General features: G+C 37.4%; 1 protein-coding gene across 3 annotated transcripts in view; it reads right to left on the bottom strand.

Moving 5' to 3' along the window:
- SEMA3D (semaphorin 3D) overlaps positions 1 to 17880 on the bottom strand; it is a 214417-nt gene that overhangs the window by 32604 nt on the left and 163933 nt on the right. For all 3 annotated transcript variants that reach the window (XM_009002554.6, XM_078342090.1, XM_002751650.8), the window contains one exon: positions 15580 to 15724. In XM_009002554.6, coding sequence (XP_009000802.1) covers positions 15580 to 15724 — 145 coding nt within the window. The remainder of the gene's footprint in view (positions 1 to 15579; positions 15725 to 17880) is intronic.

Below are 17880 nucleotides of genomic sequence, written 5' to 3'. Positions count from 1 at the left end.
CCATATATAAGGGACCTGCAGTTGGTATTGATCTTGTCACCACCTACTATTATATGAGTGTTTCCAGCAAGGAAAAGTAGAGATAATTGCCAATAATCAGGGACACTGAACCACGCCAAGCTATGGGACCTCTAGGGTTACCAGACAATTAACTGGGGAATACTCTAAATAATCAAGTTGCAATGAACCCCACAAACATGGTTTCTGATGCCAAATGTCTGAATGAATGTAGATTTGATGATGCTGTTGTACAGTGTAATATGACACATTGGCCTTTCATGGTGTAAATGATGCTGGCAGGCCCAAGGTCCAAGTAGAATACAAGGAAGAGACAAAGAACTGTTACCCAGAGGAAGTGTCTTCTATGGTTCTGCAAAGATGAAGGACATTGCAAGATTCTACCTTGGGAAGACTGTTGCCAATGCTGTGGTCACAGTGCCAGCTTACTTGAGTGACTCTCAGCATCAGGGCTATCAAAGATACTGGAACTATTGTTGGTCTCAATGTACTTGGAATTATCAATGATCCAGTTGTCACTGCTATTGCTTACTATTTAGACAAAAAGATTGGACCTGAAAAAAACATGCTGACTATTGAGGATGGAATCTCCGAGGTCAAATCTATAGCCAGAGACACCCATTTAGGTGGAGAGGACCTTCACAACTGTATCGTCAGCCCTTCTACTGATAAGTTCAAGAAGGACATCGGTGAGAACAAGAGAGCTGTCCAGCACCTCTGTACTGCTTGTCAATGGGCTAAGTGTACTCTCTTCCAGCTGCAAAACTAGTACTGAGATCAATTCTCCTCATGAATGGATCAATTTCTATACCTCCATTGCCTGTGCCCAATTTGAAGAACTGAATGCTGATCTGTTCTGTGGCACTCTGGACTTCATAAAGAAAGCCCTTTGAGATGCCAAATTAGGCAAACCACAGATTCCTGATAATGTCCTGGATGGTGGTCCTACTTTTATCCCCAAGATTTAGTAGCTTCTCCAAGGCACCTTCAATGTAAAAGGACTGAATGAGAGCATCAACCCTGATGAAGCTGTGACTTATGATGCAGCTGTCCAGGCAGCCTTCCTGTCTGGAGACATCTCAAAATGTTCAAGATTTTCTGTTTTTGAATGTCACTCCTCTTTCCCTTGATATTAAAACTGAGGATGGAGTTATGACTGTCTTCATTCTGTATAATACTGTCATTCCTACGAGGCAGACACAGGCCTTCACAACCTACTCTGACAAACCTAGCATGTCATTACCAAGGAAAATAACCTTTCTGGAAAGTTAAAGCTCAACTGGCAGGCATACCTCCTGCACCCCATGGTGTTCATCAGATTGAAGTCACCTTTGATATTGATGCCAAGGGCATCTTCATTGTCTACTGTCACTGATGACAAGGGCCTTTTGAGCAAGGAAGACATTGAGCCTATGGTTCAGGAAACTGAGAAGTACAAAGCTAAAGATGAGAAGCAGAGGGACAAGGTGGCATCCAATAGTTCACTTGATCCCTATGTGTTCAATATGCAAGCAACTGTTGAAGATGACAAATTTCAAGTCAAGATTTACAATGAGCACAAACAGAAGATTCTTAGCAAGTGTCATGCAATAATCAACTGGCTCGATAAGAATCAGACTGCAGAGAAGGAAGAATTTGAATATGTGCAACAAGAGCTAGAGAAAGCCTGCAAGTCCATCATTACCAAGCTGAACTAGAGTGCAGACAGCATGCCAGAAAGAATGCCAGGGGGATTTCCTGGTGGTAGAGCTCCTGCCTCTGGTGGTGCTTCCTCAGGGCCCACGACTGATAAGGTCGATTAAACCAATTCAGGTATACATGTAGCATTGTTCTACATAGTTAAAACACCGAAGAACCCAAAAGTGTAGCAAAATATATGGCAGTTTTAAGGTCAAGCTGCTATACTAAATTAATGGGCTTTCTCAATACTTGAATATGGAACATGTGCACAAGGAAGGGAAATAACATTCCACTTTATAAAGATTGCATTGTAAGTGGAAAATGCAATGTCTTAAATAAAACTGGATTTCAAATTAGTATCAAAAAAAGATGAAACAAAAGAAAACTAACCACAATCCCCACCCCTGACTAAAAAAAAGATTTTGAGCTGAAATGAGCATTTATATAATGTCTCTAGTGTGGGATACTGGAAGAGGCAATGCTGGCATGAGAAGTCCAGTCTCTGGGTACTCTACACAGGATGCTTTTTACCATGTTATTGATGTTACTTAAATATGGTTTTGTTTCAAGTTTTTGAACAAAGAAACTTACAGAAATCCTTAGCATCACCATTTTCACCACCTTTAAGAAAAAAGCTATATACAAAAAAGTGAAAAGAACCAGTTTTTCTGGCATTTGCCCTAATAATGGAAATTATCATGCATTTATGTTCATCAGTGTCCACACAGTAAAATAAACTTACGAAATATTTAAAAAGTGCCTATGTATTTTCGACTCAAGATGGCGCTGTGAGAACAACCCAGGATTGGAGCTCTCGTTGTGTCCGCGGAGTGGTGAGTCTGAGCTGCATTTCCAGACTGATCTTTGTTGCCCACGGAACAGGGAAATTCCCAAGTGAAGAGGAGACGCGGGACGCCAGGCAGAACCTCCGCCTGGTGAAGCTGGCAGCCGGGGTGGCGGCGGCTGGCCCTGCCCAGCGCTCCCCACAGGGCGCGCTTGTCTGGGTGCCCTGTTGAACCGGTAACCGGAGACGTGAGAGGGCTGGACTTGAGACTGAGCTAGACTTGGACAGTAGGCCAGCCCAGGGGATTGCAGGGACAGAGCGGTAGGGGTGGCCTAGTGGGATGAACAAAACCACGATTTCAAACAAGCCCCGTGCAGACGGCCCGAGACTCTCTGTGGGGGAGGGGCGTCCACCATTACTGAGGCAACCCACCCCAACTGAGATACACGCACATTGCTGACGCAGCCAGCCGTTGCCAAGGCAACCCGTCCCTACTGCGATACACGCCCACTGCTGACGCAGCCTGCCGTTGCTGAGGCAACCCGTTACAACAGAGAGACTCCGCAGCAGGGCGTGGCGGAGAACACAGCAGAACAGCGGAGACAGGGTGAGCCTCAGGAGAGCAGGGCGGAGCCTCGGCAGGCAAACAGTGGCTAGTCTGCGTCCTAGCTGGGCAGGACCTCAATGGACATCCAAAAATAAAGCCCAAACCCCTCAACACAGAGCATTTGAGAAAAAAAAAGGGTTTTGTTAATGAGCTCTGTTGCAGCAGAATCAAACATAGCAGCCTAACAGCCCTGAATGAACAGAGCTCACAGCTCAGCAATTAAGCACCTATAAAGTACAAACTGTCTCCTCAAGCAGCTCCCTGACCCCTCTATATCCAAAAGACTGACATTAGGCAGGCGTCATACTGGGAAAAAGATAGCAGAAAAAGAAACTGGTGGCATCCCTCACTGTGCCACAGCAGCTAGAGGTGCACCCCAGACAAGCAGGGTCTGGAGCGAACCTCAGCAGTCGTACAGCGAAGGGGCTAGACTGGTAGAAGGAAAACCAAGCAACAGAAATACTTCATCATCAACATTCTGGGTGTCCACTCAGAGACCCAATCGAAAAGTCAGCAACTACGCAGACGACCAGCGGACAAATCCAAAAAGATGGGAAGAAACCAGCGCAAAAAGGAGGAAAACACCCGCAACCAGAACACCTCGCCTCCTAGAAAGGACCAAAACTCCTCCCCAACAAGGGAACAAAGCTGGACGGAGAATGACTGTGATGAAATGATGGAATTAGACTTCAGAAGATGGATAATGAGAAACTTTTGTGAGCTAAAAGATCATGTATTAAATCAATGCAAAGAAACTAAGAACCTTGAAAAAAGATTTGAAAAAAGATTCGAGGAAATGATAACAAGAATGGATAACTTAGAGAGGAATATGAATGAATTAAAGGAGCTGAAAAACACAATACGAGAACTTCGCAAAGCTTGCACAAGTTTCAATAGCCGAATCGACCAAGCAGAAGAAAGAATATCTGAAGTCGAAGACCAACTCAATGAAATAAAACGAGAAACCAAGATTAGAGAAAAAAGCACAAAAAGGAATGAACAAAGTCTCCAAGAAATGTGGGACTATGTGAAAAGACCTAACCTATGTTTGATAGGTGTACCAGAAGGGGACGAAGAGAATGAATCCCAAGCTGGAAAATACTCTTCAGGACATCATCCAGGAAAACTTCCCCCACCTAGCAAGACAGGCCAACACTCAATTGCAGGAAATACAGAGAACACCACAAAGATATTCCGCAAGAAGAGCAACCCCAAGGTACATAATCGTTAGATTCAACAGGGTTGAAATAAAGGAGAGAATACTAAGGGCAGCCAGAGAGAAAGGTTGGGTCACCCACAAAGGAAAGCCCATCAGACTCACAGCAGATCTCTCGGCAGAAACACTACAAGCCAGAAGAGAGTGGGGGCCAATATTCAACATTCTTAAAGAAAAGAACTTTCAACCCAGAATTTCATATCCAGCCAAACTGAGCTTCAGAAGTGAAGGAAAAATAAAATCCTTTGTGAACAAGCAAGTACTCAGAGATTTTGTCACCACCAGGCCTGCTTTACAAGAGCTCCTAAAGGAGGCACTACACATAGAAAGGATCAACCAGTACCAGCCATTCCAAAATCACACTGAATGCTAAAGAGCATCAACATAATGAAGAATCTACAACAACTAACAGGCAAAACAGCCACTTAGCATCAAAATGGCAGTATCAAATTCACACATAACAATATTAACCCTAAATGTAAATGGACTAAATGCACCAATCAAAAGACACAGACTGGCAAATTGGATAAAAAGCCAAAACCCAGCAGTGTGCTGTATACAGGAAACCCATCTCACATGCAAGGATACACAAAGGCTCAAAATAAAGGGATGGAGGAAGATTTACCAAGCAAATGGAAAGCAAAAAAAAAGCAGGAGTTGCAATTCTCATCTCTGATAAAATTGACTTAAAGCAACAAAGATCAAAAGAGACAAAGAAGGCCATTACATAATGGTAAAAGGATTGATACAACAAGAAGAGCTAACGATCCTAAACATATATGGACCCAATGCAGGAGCACCCAGATACATAAGGCAAGTTCTTAACGACTTACAAAAGGACTTAGACTCCCACACAATAATAGTGGGAGACTTTAACACTCCACTGTCAATACTAGACAGATCAACCAGACAGAAAATCAACAAGGATATCCAGGGCTTGAACTCAGACCTGGAGCAAGCAAACCTGATAGACATTTACAGAACTCTCCACCCCAAATCCACAGAATACACATTCTTCTCAGCACCACATCACACCTACTCTAAAATTGACCACATAATTGGAGGTAAAGCACTGCTCAACAAATGCAAAACAACTGAAATCATAACAAACAGTCTCTCAGACCATAGTGCAATCAAGTTAGAACTCAGAATTCAGAAACCCACCCAGAACCGCACAGCTTCATGGAAACTGAACAACTGGCTCTTGAATGTTGACTGGGTAAACAATGAAATGAAGGCAGAAATAAAGAAGTTCTTCGAAACCAATGAGAACGAAGACACAACGTGCCAGAACCTCTGGGACACATTTAAAGCAGTCTCTAGAGGAAAGTATATAGCAATAAGTGCCCATATGAGGAGAATGGAGAGATCCAAAATTGACACCCTATCATCAAAATTGAAAGAGCTAGAGGAGCAAGATCAAACAAACTCAAAACCCAGCAGAAGACAAGAAATAACTAAGATCAGAGCTGAGCTGAAGGAGATTGAGACACGAAAAACCCTTCAAAAAATCAATAAATCCAAGAGCTGGTTTTTTGAAAAGATCAACAAAATAGACAGACCACTAGCCAGATTGATTAAAAATAAAAGAGAGAACAACCAAATAGATGCAATAAAAAATGATAAAGGGGAAATCACCACAGATTCCACAGAAATTCAGACCATCATCAGAGAATATTACAAACAACTCTATGCTCATAAACTAGTAAACCTGGAAGAAATGGATAAATTCCTGGACTCCTGTGTCCTCCCAAGCCTAAACCAGGAGGAAGCTGAAACTATGAATAGACCAATAACAAGGTCTGAAGTTGAGGCAGCAATTAAGAGTCTACCAAACAAAAAAAGCCCAGGTCCAGACGGGTTCACAGCCGAATTCTACCAGACACACAAGGAGGAGCTGGTACCATTCCTTCTAAAACTATTTCAAACAATCCAAAAAGAGGGAATCCTTCCCAAATCATTTTATGAGACCAACATCATTCTGATACCAAAACCCGGCAGAGACCCAACGAGAAAAGAAAACTTCGGGCCAATATCCATGATGAACATAGATGCAAAAATCTTCAATAAAATATTGGCAAGCCGATTGCAACAGCAAATCAAAAAACTTATTCATCATGATCAAGTAGGATTCATCTCGGGGATGCAAGGCTGGTTCAACATACGCAAGTCTATCAACGTAATTCACCACATAAACAGAACCAAAAACAAAAACCACATGATTATCTCAATTGACGCAGAGAAGGCATTTGACAAAATTCAACAGCCCTTTATGCTAAAAACCCTCAATAAACTCGGTATCGATGGAACGTATCTCAAAGTAATAAAAGCTATTTATGACAAACCAACAGCCAATATCATACTGAATGGGCAAAAACTGGAAGCATTCCCTTTGAAATCTGGCACTAGACAAGGATGCCCTCTCTCACCACTCCTATTCAATATAGTACTGGAAGTTCTAGCCAGAGCAATCAGGCAAGAAAAAGAAATAAAGGGTATTCAAATAGGACAGGTGGAAGCCAAATTGTCTCTATTTGCAGACGACATGATAGTATACCTAGAACACCCCATTGCCTCACCCCAAAAACTCCTGAGACTGATAAGCAACTTCAGCAACGTCTCAGGATATAAAATCAATGTGCAAAAATCACAAGCATTTGTCTACACCAATAACAGACTTAAAGAAAACCAAATCAAGAACGAACTGCCATTCGCAATTGCTACAAAAAGAATAAAATACCTTGGAATACAACTCACAAGGAATGTAAGAGACCTCTTCAAGGAGAACTACAAACCACTGCTGAATGAAATCAGAGAGGACACAAACAGATGGAGAAACATTCCATGTTCATGGTTAGGAAGAATTAATATCGTGAAAATGGCTATACTGCCCAAAGTAATTTACAGAATCAATGCTATCCCCATCAAGCTACCATTGAATTTCTTCACAGAACTGGAAAAAACCACCATGAACTTCATATGGAACCAAAAGAGAGCCCGCATAGCCAAGTCAATTCTAAGCAAAAAGAACACAGCGGGGGGCATCACACTACCGGATTTCAAACTATACTACAAGGCTACAGTAATCAAAACAGCATGGTACTGGTACCAAAACAGAGATAGAGACCAATGGAACAAAACAGAGGCACCGGAGGCAACACAACATACATACAACTATACAATCTATGATAAACCTGACAAAAACAAGCAATGGGGAAAGGATTCCATGTTTAACAAATGGTGTTGGGAAAACTGGCTAGCCATGTGCAGAAAGCAGAAACTGGACCCCTTCCTGACACTGTACACTAAAATTAACTCCAGATGGATTAAAGACTTAAACATAAGACCCGGCACCATAAAAACCCTAGAAGGAAATCTAGGCAAAACTATCCAGGACATAGGAGTAGGCAAGGACTTCATGAACAAAACACCAAAAGCATTGGCAACAAAAGCCAAAATAGACAAATGGGACCTAATGAAACTCCACAGCTTCTGCACGGCAAAAGAAACAGTCACTAGAGTGGATCGGCAACCAACAGAATGGGAAAAAATTTTCGCAGTCTACCCATCTGACAAAGGGCTGATATCCAGAATTTACAAAGAACTCAAACAGATTTACAGGAAAAAAACAAGCCCATTCAAAAGTGGGCAAAGGATATGAACAAACACTTTACGAAAGAAGACATATATGAGGCCAATAATCATGAAAAAATGCTCATCGTCACTGTGGTCATCAGAGAGATGCAAATCAAAACCACATTGAGATACCATCTCACGCCAGTTAGAATGGCGATCATTAAAAAATCTGGAGACAACAGATGCTGGAGAGGATGTGGAGAAAAAGGAACACTTTTACACTGTTGGTGGGAGTGTAAATTAGTTCAACCATTGTGGAAGACTGTGTGGCGATTCCTCAAGGCCTTAGAAATAGAAATTCCATTTGACCCAGCAATCCCATTACTGGGTATATATCCAAAAGACTATAAATCGTTCTACTATAAGGACACATGTACACGAATGTTCATTGCAGCACTGTTTACAATAGCAAAGACCTAGAATCAACCAAAATGCCCATTGATAATAGACTGGATTGGAAAAATGTGGCACATATACACCATGGAATATTATGCAGCAATCAGAAATGATGAGTTTGTGTCGTTTGTAGGGACATGGATGAATCTGGAGAATGTCATCCTCAGCAAACTGACACAAGAACAGAAAATGAAACACCGCATATTCTCACTCATAGGTGGGTGATAAAAAATGAGATCACATGGACACAGAAAGGGGAGTACTAAACAGTGGGGTCTATTGGGGGGAAAAGGGGAGGGCCAGTGGGAGGGGGAGGTGGGGAGGGATAGCCTGGGGAGAAATGCCAAATGTGGGTGAAGGGGAGAAGGAAAGAAAAGCACACTGCCATGTGTGTTCCTACGCAACTGTCTTACATGCTCTGCTCATGTACCCCAAAACCTAAAATCCAATAAAAAATTAAAAAACATAATAATAAAAAAAAAATAAAAAGTGCCTATAACTACCTCCTTTTATTCCCTACAAATAAATCGAGCCTTAGTTCATGTGTAAGTTTTTATCTGTAAAAGTAAAACTAAAACAACTAACATTTAAAGCAGTAAATTTGGGAGTAAATGAAATTTTAAAATGAATTGTCATTTTTACAAAATTAGATATTTAGGAGTTCTGTAAAAATGGCGGCAAAATGATTCAGGAGAAGTAAAACATGCATTTTACATTCGAACTTCAAAAACAAATACTTTCTTCTCAACTTTTTGATAAGGGAATGATTTAAAACTGAAACTCACTTTTGAGCACACGTTTACTAATATTTTACATTTATGCATAACTCTTAAAACTCCTTTGTCAACAGGGAGTAAAACTATAGAGTACATCAGTTATAATACATCGACTATCAAAATGGAAATCTGCCTTTACAAGTCTTCTGTAGATTCTGGGTTTTTTAGCAGTCTGCTATTTTTGGCTTGATTCAGTTTGGTTTCTGTATCTGACCTGTATGATTCACTGTATGACATACTCTTTAATATTTTATTTCACTTGGAACTTCTTATTACCAAGACCCGGTAGGTCAATAATTGAAAAAGTCCACCTGAACAAAATATGACTTGTTCAAACATTCTATTTGGACACCAGAGGGCAGAAGAATCACTTGAAGTAAAGGAATTTTATAATATATCCTTTTGCATCCTTGTGTTTCTAGGCTTATTAACACTGCAGAGCAGTGATGTCATGGTTAGGCTAGGAGTTTAGGTTTGACTTTTTGTCAAAGGAAGTACAGCATTCTGTCAAAACCAAAAGCTTTAAGTATGGTACACTGAAAGTTGTAGTGTTTATTTAACTGAGTGATAATGTCAACAAATGTCACTACTGGAAGAACAACTGAGATTTCAATCATAATTGCAATACAGATGCAGAAAATGTAAACACAATTAAAAATCTATCTTAAAGCTTTAACTTGAGTGTAATATGGCTTTTAGTAAAGGTTCTAACAATGCCATAGAAAGCAAATTGGTCAGCAGTGCTTTTATTAAAGTAAGATGTGTTCCTCTGAATTGCGATAAGAGAAATGATAAGTTTAGTAAGGTTTCAAAATATAGAATAGATAAATCCCTGGAAAAATAGCATAAGTTTCTGTTTGGTTGTTCATCTGTTATCACTTTGAAGGTAGAACAAAGGTAGGTTAATGGCTTTTGATTTGGAGTTAAGTAGACTAAGTTTAATCCCAGTCATAACAATTCATAAGCTGTGAGACCATGAACATGTGTTTACCCTCATTGGGCTTGTTTCTTATCTATAAAATTGGGATAATAATACCTGCTCTATGCATTTGTTTTAAGAATGCAGTGAGATAACATATAAGGATTTATCAGAGTGCCTGGATCATGAGGAGTGTTCAATAATGACTTCTGATAAAATTTTGCTGGATATTTAGAGAAAATAGAATCATAACTTTACATAAACAAAGATTACTGAAATTGGGCTACTTTTAGAAAACAAATAAGAAAGAAGGCCAGGAGATAATGTAATTCAGCAGGGTATAAATCAGATGAATATCAGGAAATAGGTGCATATTCAAGAAATTAAAGAATAGAGAGAGAAGACTGATCAGAAAATTAAATATCTCTGTTCATTCTGCTGTTTTTGGCAATACGATATTGGGAAAGTTATTGAATTATTCTGGGTGAAGTCATTCCCTCCTCTGTAAAATGAGGGTGAATCATGTGGTCTTTATCATTCACTCCAGTTCTTACATTCTCAAATTTTATAAGCATAGTTACCCGATATACTGTGAAATATAATTTCAATGATTTTATGTGTAGTGCTATTAACTGTAAAGTTAGTTTCTGAAAAGTGTATTTGTATAATGGATTTTCACATCACATATATGATGTTCCTAATTTCAACATCAGTATTCTAAGTATAAAATATAATGTAAAAAAGTAGACTAGTAGTATTGAATGCTAATAAAAAAAAGATGTTATAAAAATGACTAAAGAAGTAATGAAGTAAAAGGCTACCTATTTATGCATGATTTTAGACATTTTCAAATTTCAAATTTCAGTGATTTCAAAGAGAATACATAAGTAACTAGTTATTTGGAAGTAACTGCTGTTCTTAGCTACCACATATTTCTAGATTAAGCCTGCAAGTATGTCAGTACAAATGACTGTCACTATTCTAACACAGAACTAACTAGAGTTAGTGAATAAAAATATTTAAAAGTACCTGAAAATTATTAGTCTCATACTAATAAATTATATTATGTGGTTGATCTCTTAATAAAGAAAGCATAGACATAACAGTTGAATTCAGTACAACCGAAAAGAAAATCCTCCTTCCTTTAACCACAACTGTAAAATAAAAAAATAAATTTTAACTGTAACTGCCATGTTTTAAATCTCTCTAAGTTCTATAAAAGGACATAATATTTGATGAGAGAGAGTTTTCTTGGTGGAGTCCTCCAGAGGGGACTTGGTCTTTCTGCTTCTATTACTGATTGTAGCCTTAACAGGGGCTATGGTGGAAAGCCCATATTAAGGCATGGTTCTCAGAGCTCAACTTCAGGTGCAAATGTGTTTACATAATTTTAAAGGCATAGGAATTGTATGGTAAGTATTAATCTTGGGAAAATATTCAGCAATAACTTTCTTAAATGACCTTTCTTTCATGCTAATAATGCTTTTGTTATCCCAAGATGTTAGAAAGTAAAAGTTCGGCAGGTCGCGGTGGCTCAAGCCTGTAATCCCAGCACTTTGGGAAGCCGAGATGGGTGGATCACGAGGTCGAGAGATCGAGACCATCCTGGTCAACATGGTGAAACCCCGTCTCTACTAAAAATACAAAAAATTAGCTGGGCATGGTGGCGCGTGCCTGTAATCCCAGCTACTCGGGAGGCTGAGGCAGGAGAATTGTCTGAACCCAGGAGGCGGAGGTTGCGGTGAGCCGAGATCGCGCCATTGCACTCCAGCCTGGGTAACAAGAGCGAAACTCCATCTCAAAAAAAAAAAAAAAAAAAAAGAAAGTAAAAGTTAAGTATGTATTTGATGGTTTAGATGCAGACTATTTGCTAAATAATTTTAAACTTTTCAAGAAAATTTCTACAGCATAAAAACTATATTCTGAGTACTCGGCAGTAGAGTCCAGGATGTTTAACATATTTTGGTGTTTCTTTTCTCACTGATGAAAAACACTCACCACTGACATTTATGTTTTCCTATTTTCGGGGAGTCACTTACTCGCATTTCAGAGAAGTGTCTGTGTACTTATGAGGACAGTCATGTAAAATGTGAGCTCTCTTTAAGCCTCGCATGACATTCACAGCTCTTTTAGGCAGCAGCAGGGAAAGCAGTGACAATCATCACTTGTAAAGCATCTTTAACATATACTTGACTTGGGAATAATGTAACCGTGAGGCATCATCATGTAGTCATTTTGATAATTATTTTCTGTTTCTGAGTATTGTAAGACTTAATTGCTGTGTCTACATATGTGAATAATTTACTACTGTTGTAATTAATGTGAATTCGCAGCTCCCAACTCATTCTCCTATAATATCTAGATAATTGAAAATAATTATGGCCTGAATGGTGACAGTTTTATTAAAAAAAAAAAAACTTATGTAGAAAGAAAAGGCTCAGAATGTGATAATCTATAATATTTAACCCCAAAGTATTAATACAGTGAAATTCACCCAGCTCAAGCTGTTTTCCACATTTTAATCTCACATGTACACACACACACACACACACACACACACACACACACACACAATCTTTCATGGAAGGTAAAAATAATAGAATTTAACATTTTTTTTTAGTGTAACATCATAGCATAAAAACTAATAACTGGGACCAGTGTAAGAACAACGACCTTGAAATTGCAGTATCATAGTAAAGAACCAAGAATTTAAAGCTTGAGGTTGAAACCCAGCCGTATCACTAACTAGCTTTGTGACCTTGGGCAAGTTACTGTACCTGTCTGCGCCTGACATTCCTCATTGTATAATAGAATTAATAATAAATAGCACATGTTTCATGGGATTATTATGAGTATTAAATAAGTTAATATTTGTAAAACATTTAGAAAAATACCTCCATATCCTAAGTGCTATCTTACTGTTAAAATATAAGCAAATGAAACTAGTAAGTACAACTGTGATATCTGAGGAATAAAAAATAGTTAAAAAAAAGAATAACCTAGGCCGGGCCCAGTGGCTTATGCCTGTAACCCCAGCACTTTGGGAGGCTAAGGCAGGTGGATATACACCAGCCAGGCCAACATGGTGTAACCCCATCTCTATTAAAAATAAAAAAAATAGCTGGGTGTGGATGTGCACACCTGTAATCACACCTACTCTGGAGACTGAGGCAGGAGAATTGCTTGAACCTGGGAGGTGGAGGTAGCAGTGAGCTGAGATCACGTCACTGCACTCAGCCTGGGCAACAGAGCAAGACTCTGACAAAAAAAAAAATAGAGAAAGAATAACCTAATTACTAAGTATGTGAATAGACATTTCTCCAAAGAAGACATATGGATGGCCAACAGGTACATGAAAATTGTTCATCACTAATCAGAGAAATTCAAATCAAAAGCACAATGAGATATCACTTCTCATCTATCAGGATTGATAATATCATAAAAACAAAAGATGAGTATTAAGGAAAATGTGGGATATTGGAACCCGTGCACACTGTTAGTGGTATTACAAAATGGTACTGCCACTATGGAAAACAGTGCGGCAGTTCCTCAAAAAATTAAAAATAGCACTACCATATGATGCAGCAATCCCACTTCAGGATATTTATCTAAAATAATTGAAATTAGGATATCAAAGATATGTGAGAGAGTATCACTCTTAGATTCATTTCAGCACTATTCACAATAGCCAAGATATGGAAACAACCTAAATGTCTGTCAACATATGAATGGATGAAGAAAATTTATGTACGTGTGTGTGTGTGTGTGTGCATACAATATATCTGGGATTATATATTATATAGCCACACACATGAGACATGTATCATATAAACATGTATATATATATACACATGCATATACACATATTTATATACATGTGATACACATATCTCTATATGTATATATAGATATATATGGGGTATGTGTATGTGTGTGTATATATATACATATATATATAAAATGAGATTCCATTCATCCTTTAAAAACAAGGAAATTCTACATACACTATGCAACAACATGAACGAATCTTAAGGACATTATGTTGAGTGAAATAAGGCATTTGCAGAGAAATGAACACTGCATGATTCCACTTATATAAGGTATCTATAATAGTCAAAATAAGTAATCAAAAAGCAGAATTGTGGTTTCCAAGGGCAATGGACATAAAGTTTCTGTTAATTAAAATGAGTGGTAGAGATCCACTGTACAACATTGTACCTATACTCAACAATAATGGATGGTAAATGTAAAAGTTTAAGGGGGCAATAAAAAAAAAGTTTAAGGGGGTAGATCTCCTGTTGAATGTTTTCATCGCAATAATAAAAGAGAAAATTAAAAAACAAGTCCTGAAAATCATATTATTTGAAAAAACATGTTTCCACAAACATCATGATCACTTTATAATCAAGTCAGAAAACATCCTTGAAACAAATTTATATTGAGGAATTATTAGGAAAAATAAGGAAATTATTAAGGAAAAATATTTTTATTTATTATATTATTTAAAATATATATTATATAAAAATATATTTTTTAATATATTAAAATATTTATATAATTATTAAGGAAAAATAATTAGTAAGGTTGTAGAGTAAGCTTCCCAACTTTAATTAAGTTATATAACAGGAAGATGGAGAGAGAATTCAGAAAGCATAGCTACCAGCTGGTTCTCCTTTAAGAACGAACATATGAAAATATAATATTCAGTAAAATTTGAGGAGTTAAGTCAATATTTTTCGCAGCTATTTTGGTAATTATTTTAGACCTCTTGGTAGTAATATTCAGAATAAATCCAAAATGATAAAAAAGTATCTTTCCTCTTTAATATTGTCAATAAATAATCCTGATGTTAAAATCACTTAAACTGTCTTAATAATATCAACAAAAGTTTTAAAAATCCTTTTACTTTAAATACGTATAACAGTATTTTGAACTGCAGTTGTTTTTGTTTTAAACAAATGTATAAACTCTAAAATACATTTCTTCTATCATTTATGCTTTAAACATGATTTATAGTATCTGAAAAAAAATTTTGACTGAGGATTTTCTAAAATTCCTTTCCCATTTAAAAAGTCCATATTATTATAAGGTACAATTAAGTAAAGAAAAGATAAATGCATAACAAAAAAGATAAATTAAGTCAACCATTATGATGTGGTCTTTTCAAAGTAGAAGTGGGGATTAGAAGACTGCATGCAGAGCTGCATGTGAGAAATAATACTTCTTTGACATTTCCATCTAATTCAGAAAATCTGTCATTCTAGATAACTAAATCTTTCCAATGATTCTATCAGCATAAACATGTTGGGGATAAGCTCCATATTGTCAGCATGGTTAGAACATTATGACATAGTCTATTTTGTCAAAGTAACTAAAATTCTTATTCAAATGTTAAATTTCAATGTAGGATGAAAATGCTAACACACTGTAAATAAATAATAGTTATTACAGCACGTGTGGCTCTGGTGAACAGCAGTTTATTCCAGTTAAAATAGGAATTAAATATAGGCTTAGGAAAACAATTTGATTATTAAGTTGAATACATACTGTACCAGGTCGTGGATAAGGAATTCTCCCATCATACTGCACCCAACGATGGTCTACACTTTCCTTATGAGCATATGGGCCATTAAAAACTGCTCTGATGTCAGCCATGCTATACACACAAACAGCAGAGCCTTTGAAGATGGAGCTGAAAAAAAGCAACATGATTCAATCATTCACTGATTAATTCAGTAGACACTGACTGAGCGCATACTATCAGCAAATGCTGGGGATAAAGTTTACTTAGTGCATTTATTCTGACAGGTACTGTAGACACAATGTGCCTATGTCCTCAGGTCGCTTATAGCCAAACAATCTAAATAAAGTGTAATAATAACTCCATTGCCAGTAAGTACAGTAAGCAAAGTAGAACATGCATGAGTACCCAGCACAGGGATGCCAGCTAAGTTTTCAGGGAGTTTTTAGATAAATAGAAATTATCTTAAAAAAACCTTGGAGGATAAAAAGAAATATGCATGAAAGAGTATTATATATATATACATGTTCTTCCATTTTATTTGAAGTTATTATAGCATAATGCCTTCCAAAGAGCTTACAAAATTAAAGGTGACATTACCTACTTTTTAAGAAAGAATTATTTAAATATTTGAATAATATTCTTCTCATTTGTTTTCTTACAGTGGATGAATATACATCAAACATTAGTTGCTAAATAATTTATTTACATGATTTTTATTAAACTGATTTTAAAATGTTGAAACAATCTTTTTGCCTTTTGGTACTCCTTGAATTTATGAGTTTATGTATTACATTAACTCATCCGATACTAAAGTAATTATAATTACACAGGATTAGAGAAAGTACTAAAAGGCAAAAAGCTCCATAGGAATTTTACAAATTTTTGCAAACTCATGAAAATTAACACTAATCAGATGCCTTTTTTTTTTGCTTTATTTCTAGAAATTAAGACATCTTCTTTGGGTTGAAAACTTCACTGTTTATGATCTAAGAGATGTATTAAAAATCTTAGCATTGCTGGGAGAGGTGGCTCACACCTGTAATCCCAGCACTTTGGGAGGCCAAGACGGGTGGATCACAAGGTCAGGAGTTTGAATCCAGTCTCCCCAATATGGTGAAACCCTGTCTCTACTAAAAATACAAAAATTAACCAGGCATGGTGGCGTGTGTCTGTGGTTCCAGCTAATCAGGAGGCTCAGGCAGGAGAATTGCTTGACCCTCGGAGGCAGAGCTTGCAGCGAGCCAAGATCATGCCACTGCACTCCAGCCTGGGTGACAGAATAAGACTCCATCTCAAAAAGAAAAACATAACAAAAAAAACCACCAACACTCTTAGCATTAACAAATAAGGTTAATGCTTCTCTAGCATGGTAATTCAATTATTAATATTCTTGGAATGACATTAATGGAAAGTTTGAGAGGTAATGGTAAACAGGTAGTTGGGAAAAAAACTAGCTGCTGAGAATGGAGGTGGCATTGCCACAAAAATCATATAATCTACCTAGGATATTTTAAGCCTCATTCTTAATAGTATTGCCATTATGGCAGGTTAATTATATCTTCCTGATGGACAAAGGATGTGACATACATTTCAACATCACTTTGGTCTTTAGGATGGCATTAAAAAAAAAAACAATAAAGTATAGGAAGAACAAAGAGCTAACTTGTAACTTCACACTCTGGGTGGGCAGAAACTTAATAGGAGAAAAAAACAAACCATCTTGGGGCTATATTTTCCTGGCACATGTCCGTGCCTTGTGTGTGGAGCAGAGTGACTTCAAAGAAAGTTCTGCAACTGGAAAGGTGCCAAGAGAACTAGGGTTGGGATACTTGACTAGAGGCACTTCTTGCACATTTTTGTATTTGGATATAAATTAACAGAAAAACTGGAGTCCAAAATAGCACTTTCCTACAATACCTGCTTTATTTTCATATTTAAACATTCATATTCTATAACTTACAATGAATCAGATAGTTTTTGTTTTCTGATATATTCTGAACCAATAGAGCATTTCAGTTTATAAATAAGGTATTGTAAACTAAAGGAGGATTGTACTACAGAAAAAATTAAACTACATAGCGTATATAAAATAGATTAAAAATGTATTAAGTAGGAGGCAGTATGACCTTTTTTTGAGTATCAATATCAGTATCTTCAATTCCTCCTATTCTGATGTCAATATACATTGATAAAGATTGACAGCAGAGCTGTGGAAAATGTGAAAACTATTTCTAAGAATGTAGGCAGTCATAGGGAACAGGAGTAAGGATGTGCTTTGAACACAGTCAAATTTAAGCTACTGAATTAAACAAAATTAAGGCAGT

This window comes from Callithrix jacchus, chromosome 11, assembly GCF_049354715.1.
Source record: "Callithrix jacchus isolate 240 chromosome 11, calJac240_pri, whole genome shotgun sequence".
NCBI lineage: Eukaryota > Metazoa > Chordata > Mammalia > Primates > Cebidae > Callithrix > Callithrix jacchus.
The sequence above is the reverse complement of the archived record's forward strand: the minus strand, read 5'-3'. Positions and strand labels throughout refer to the sequence as shown.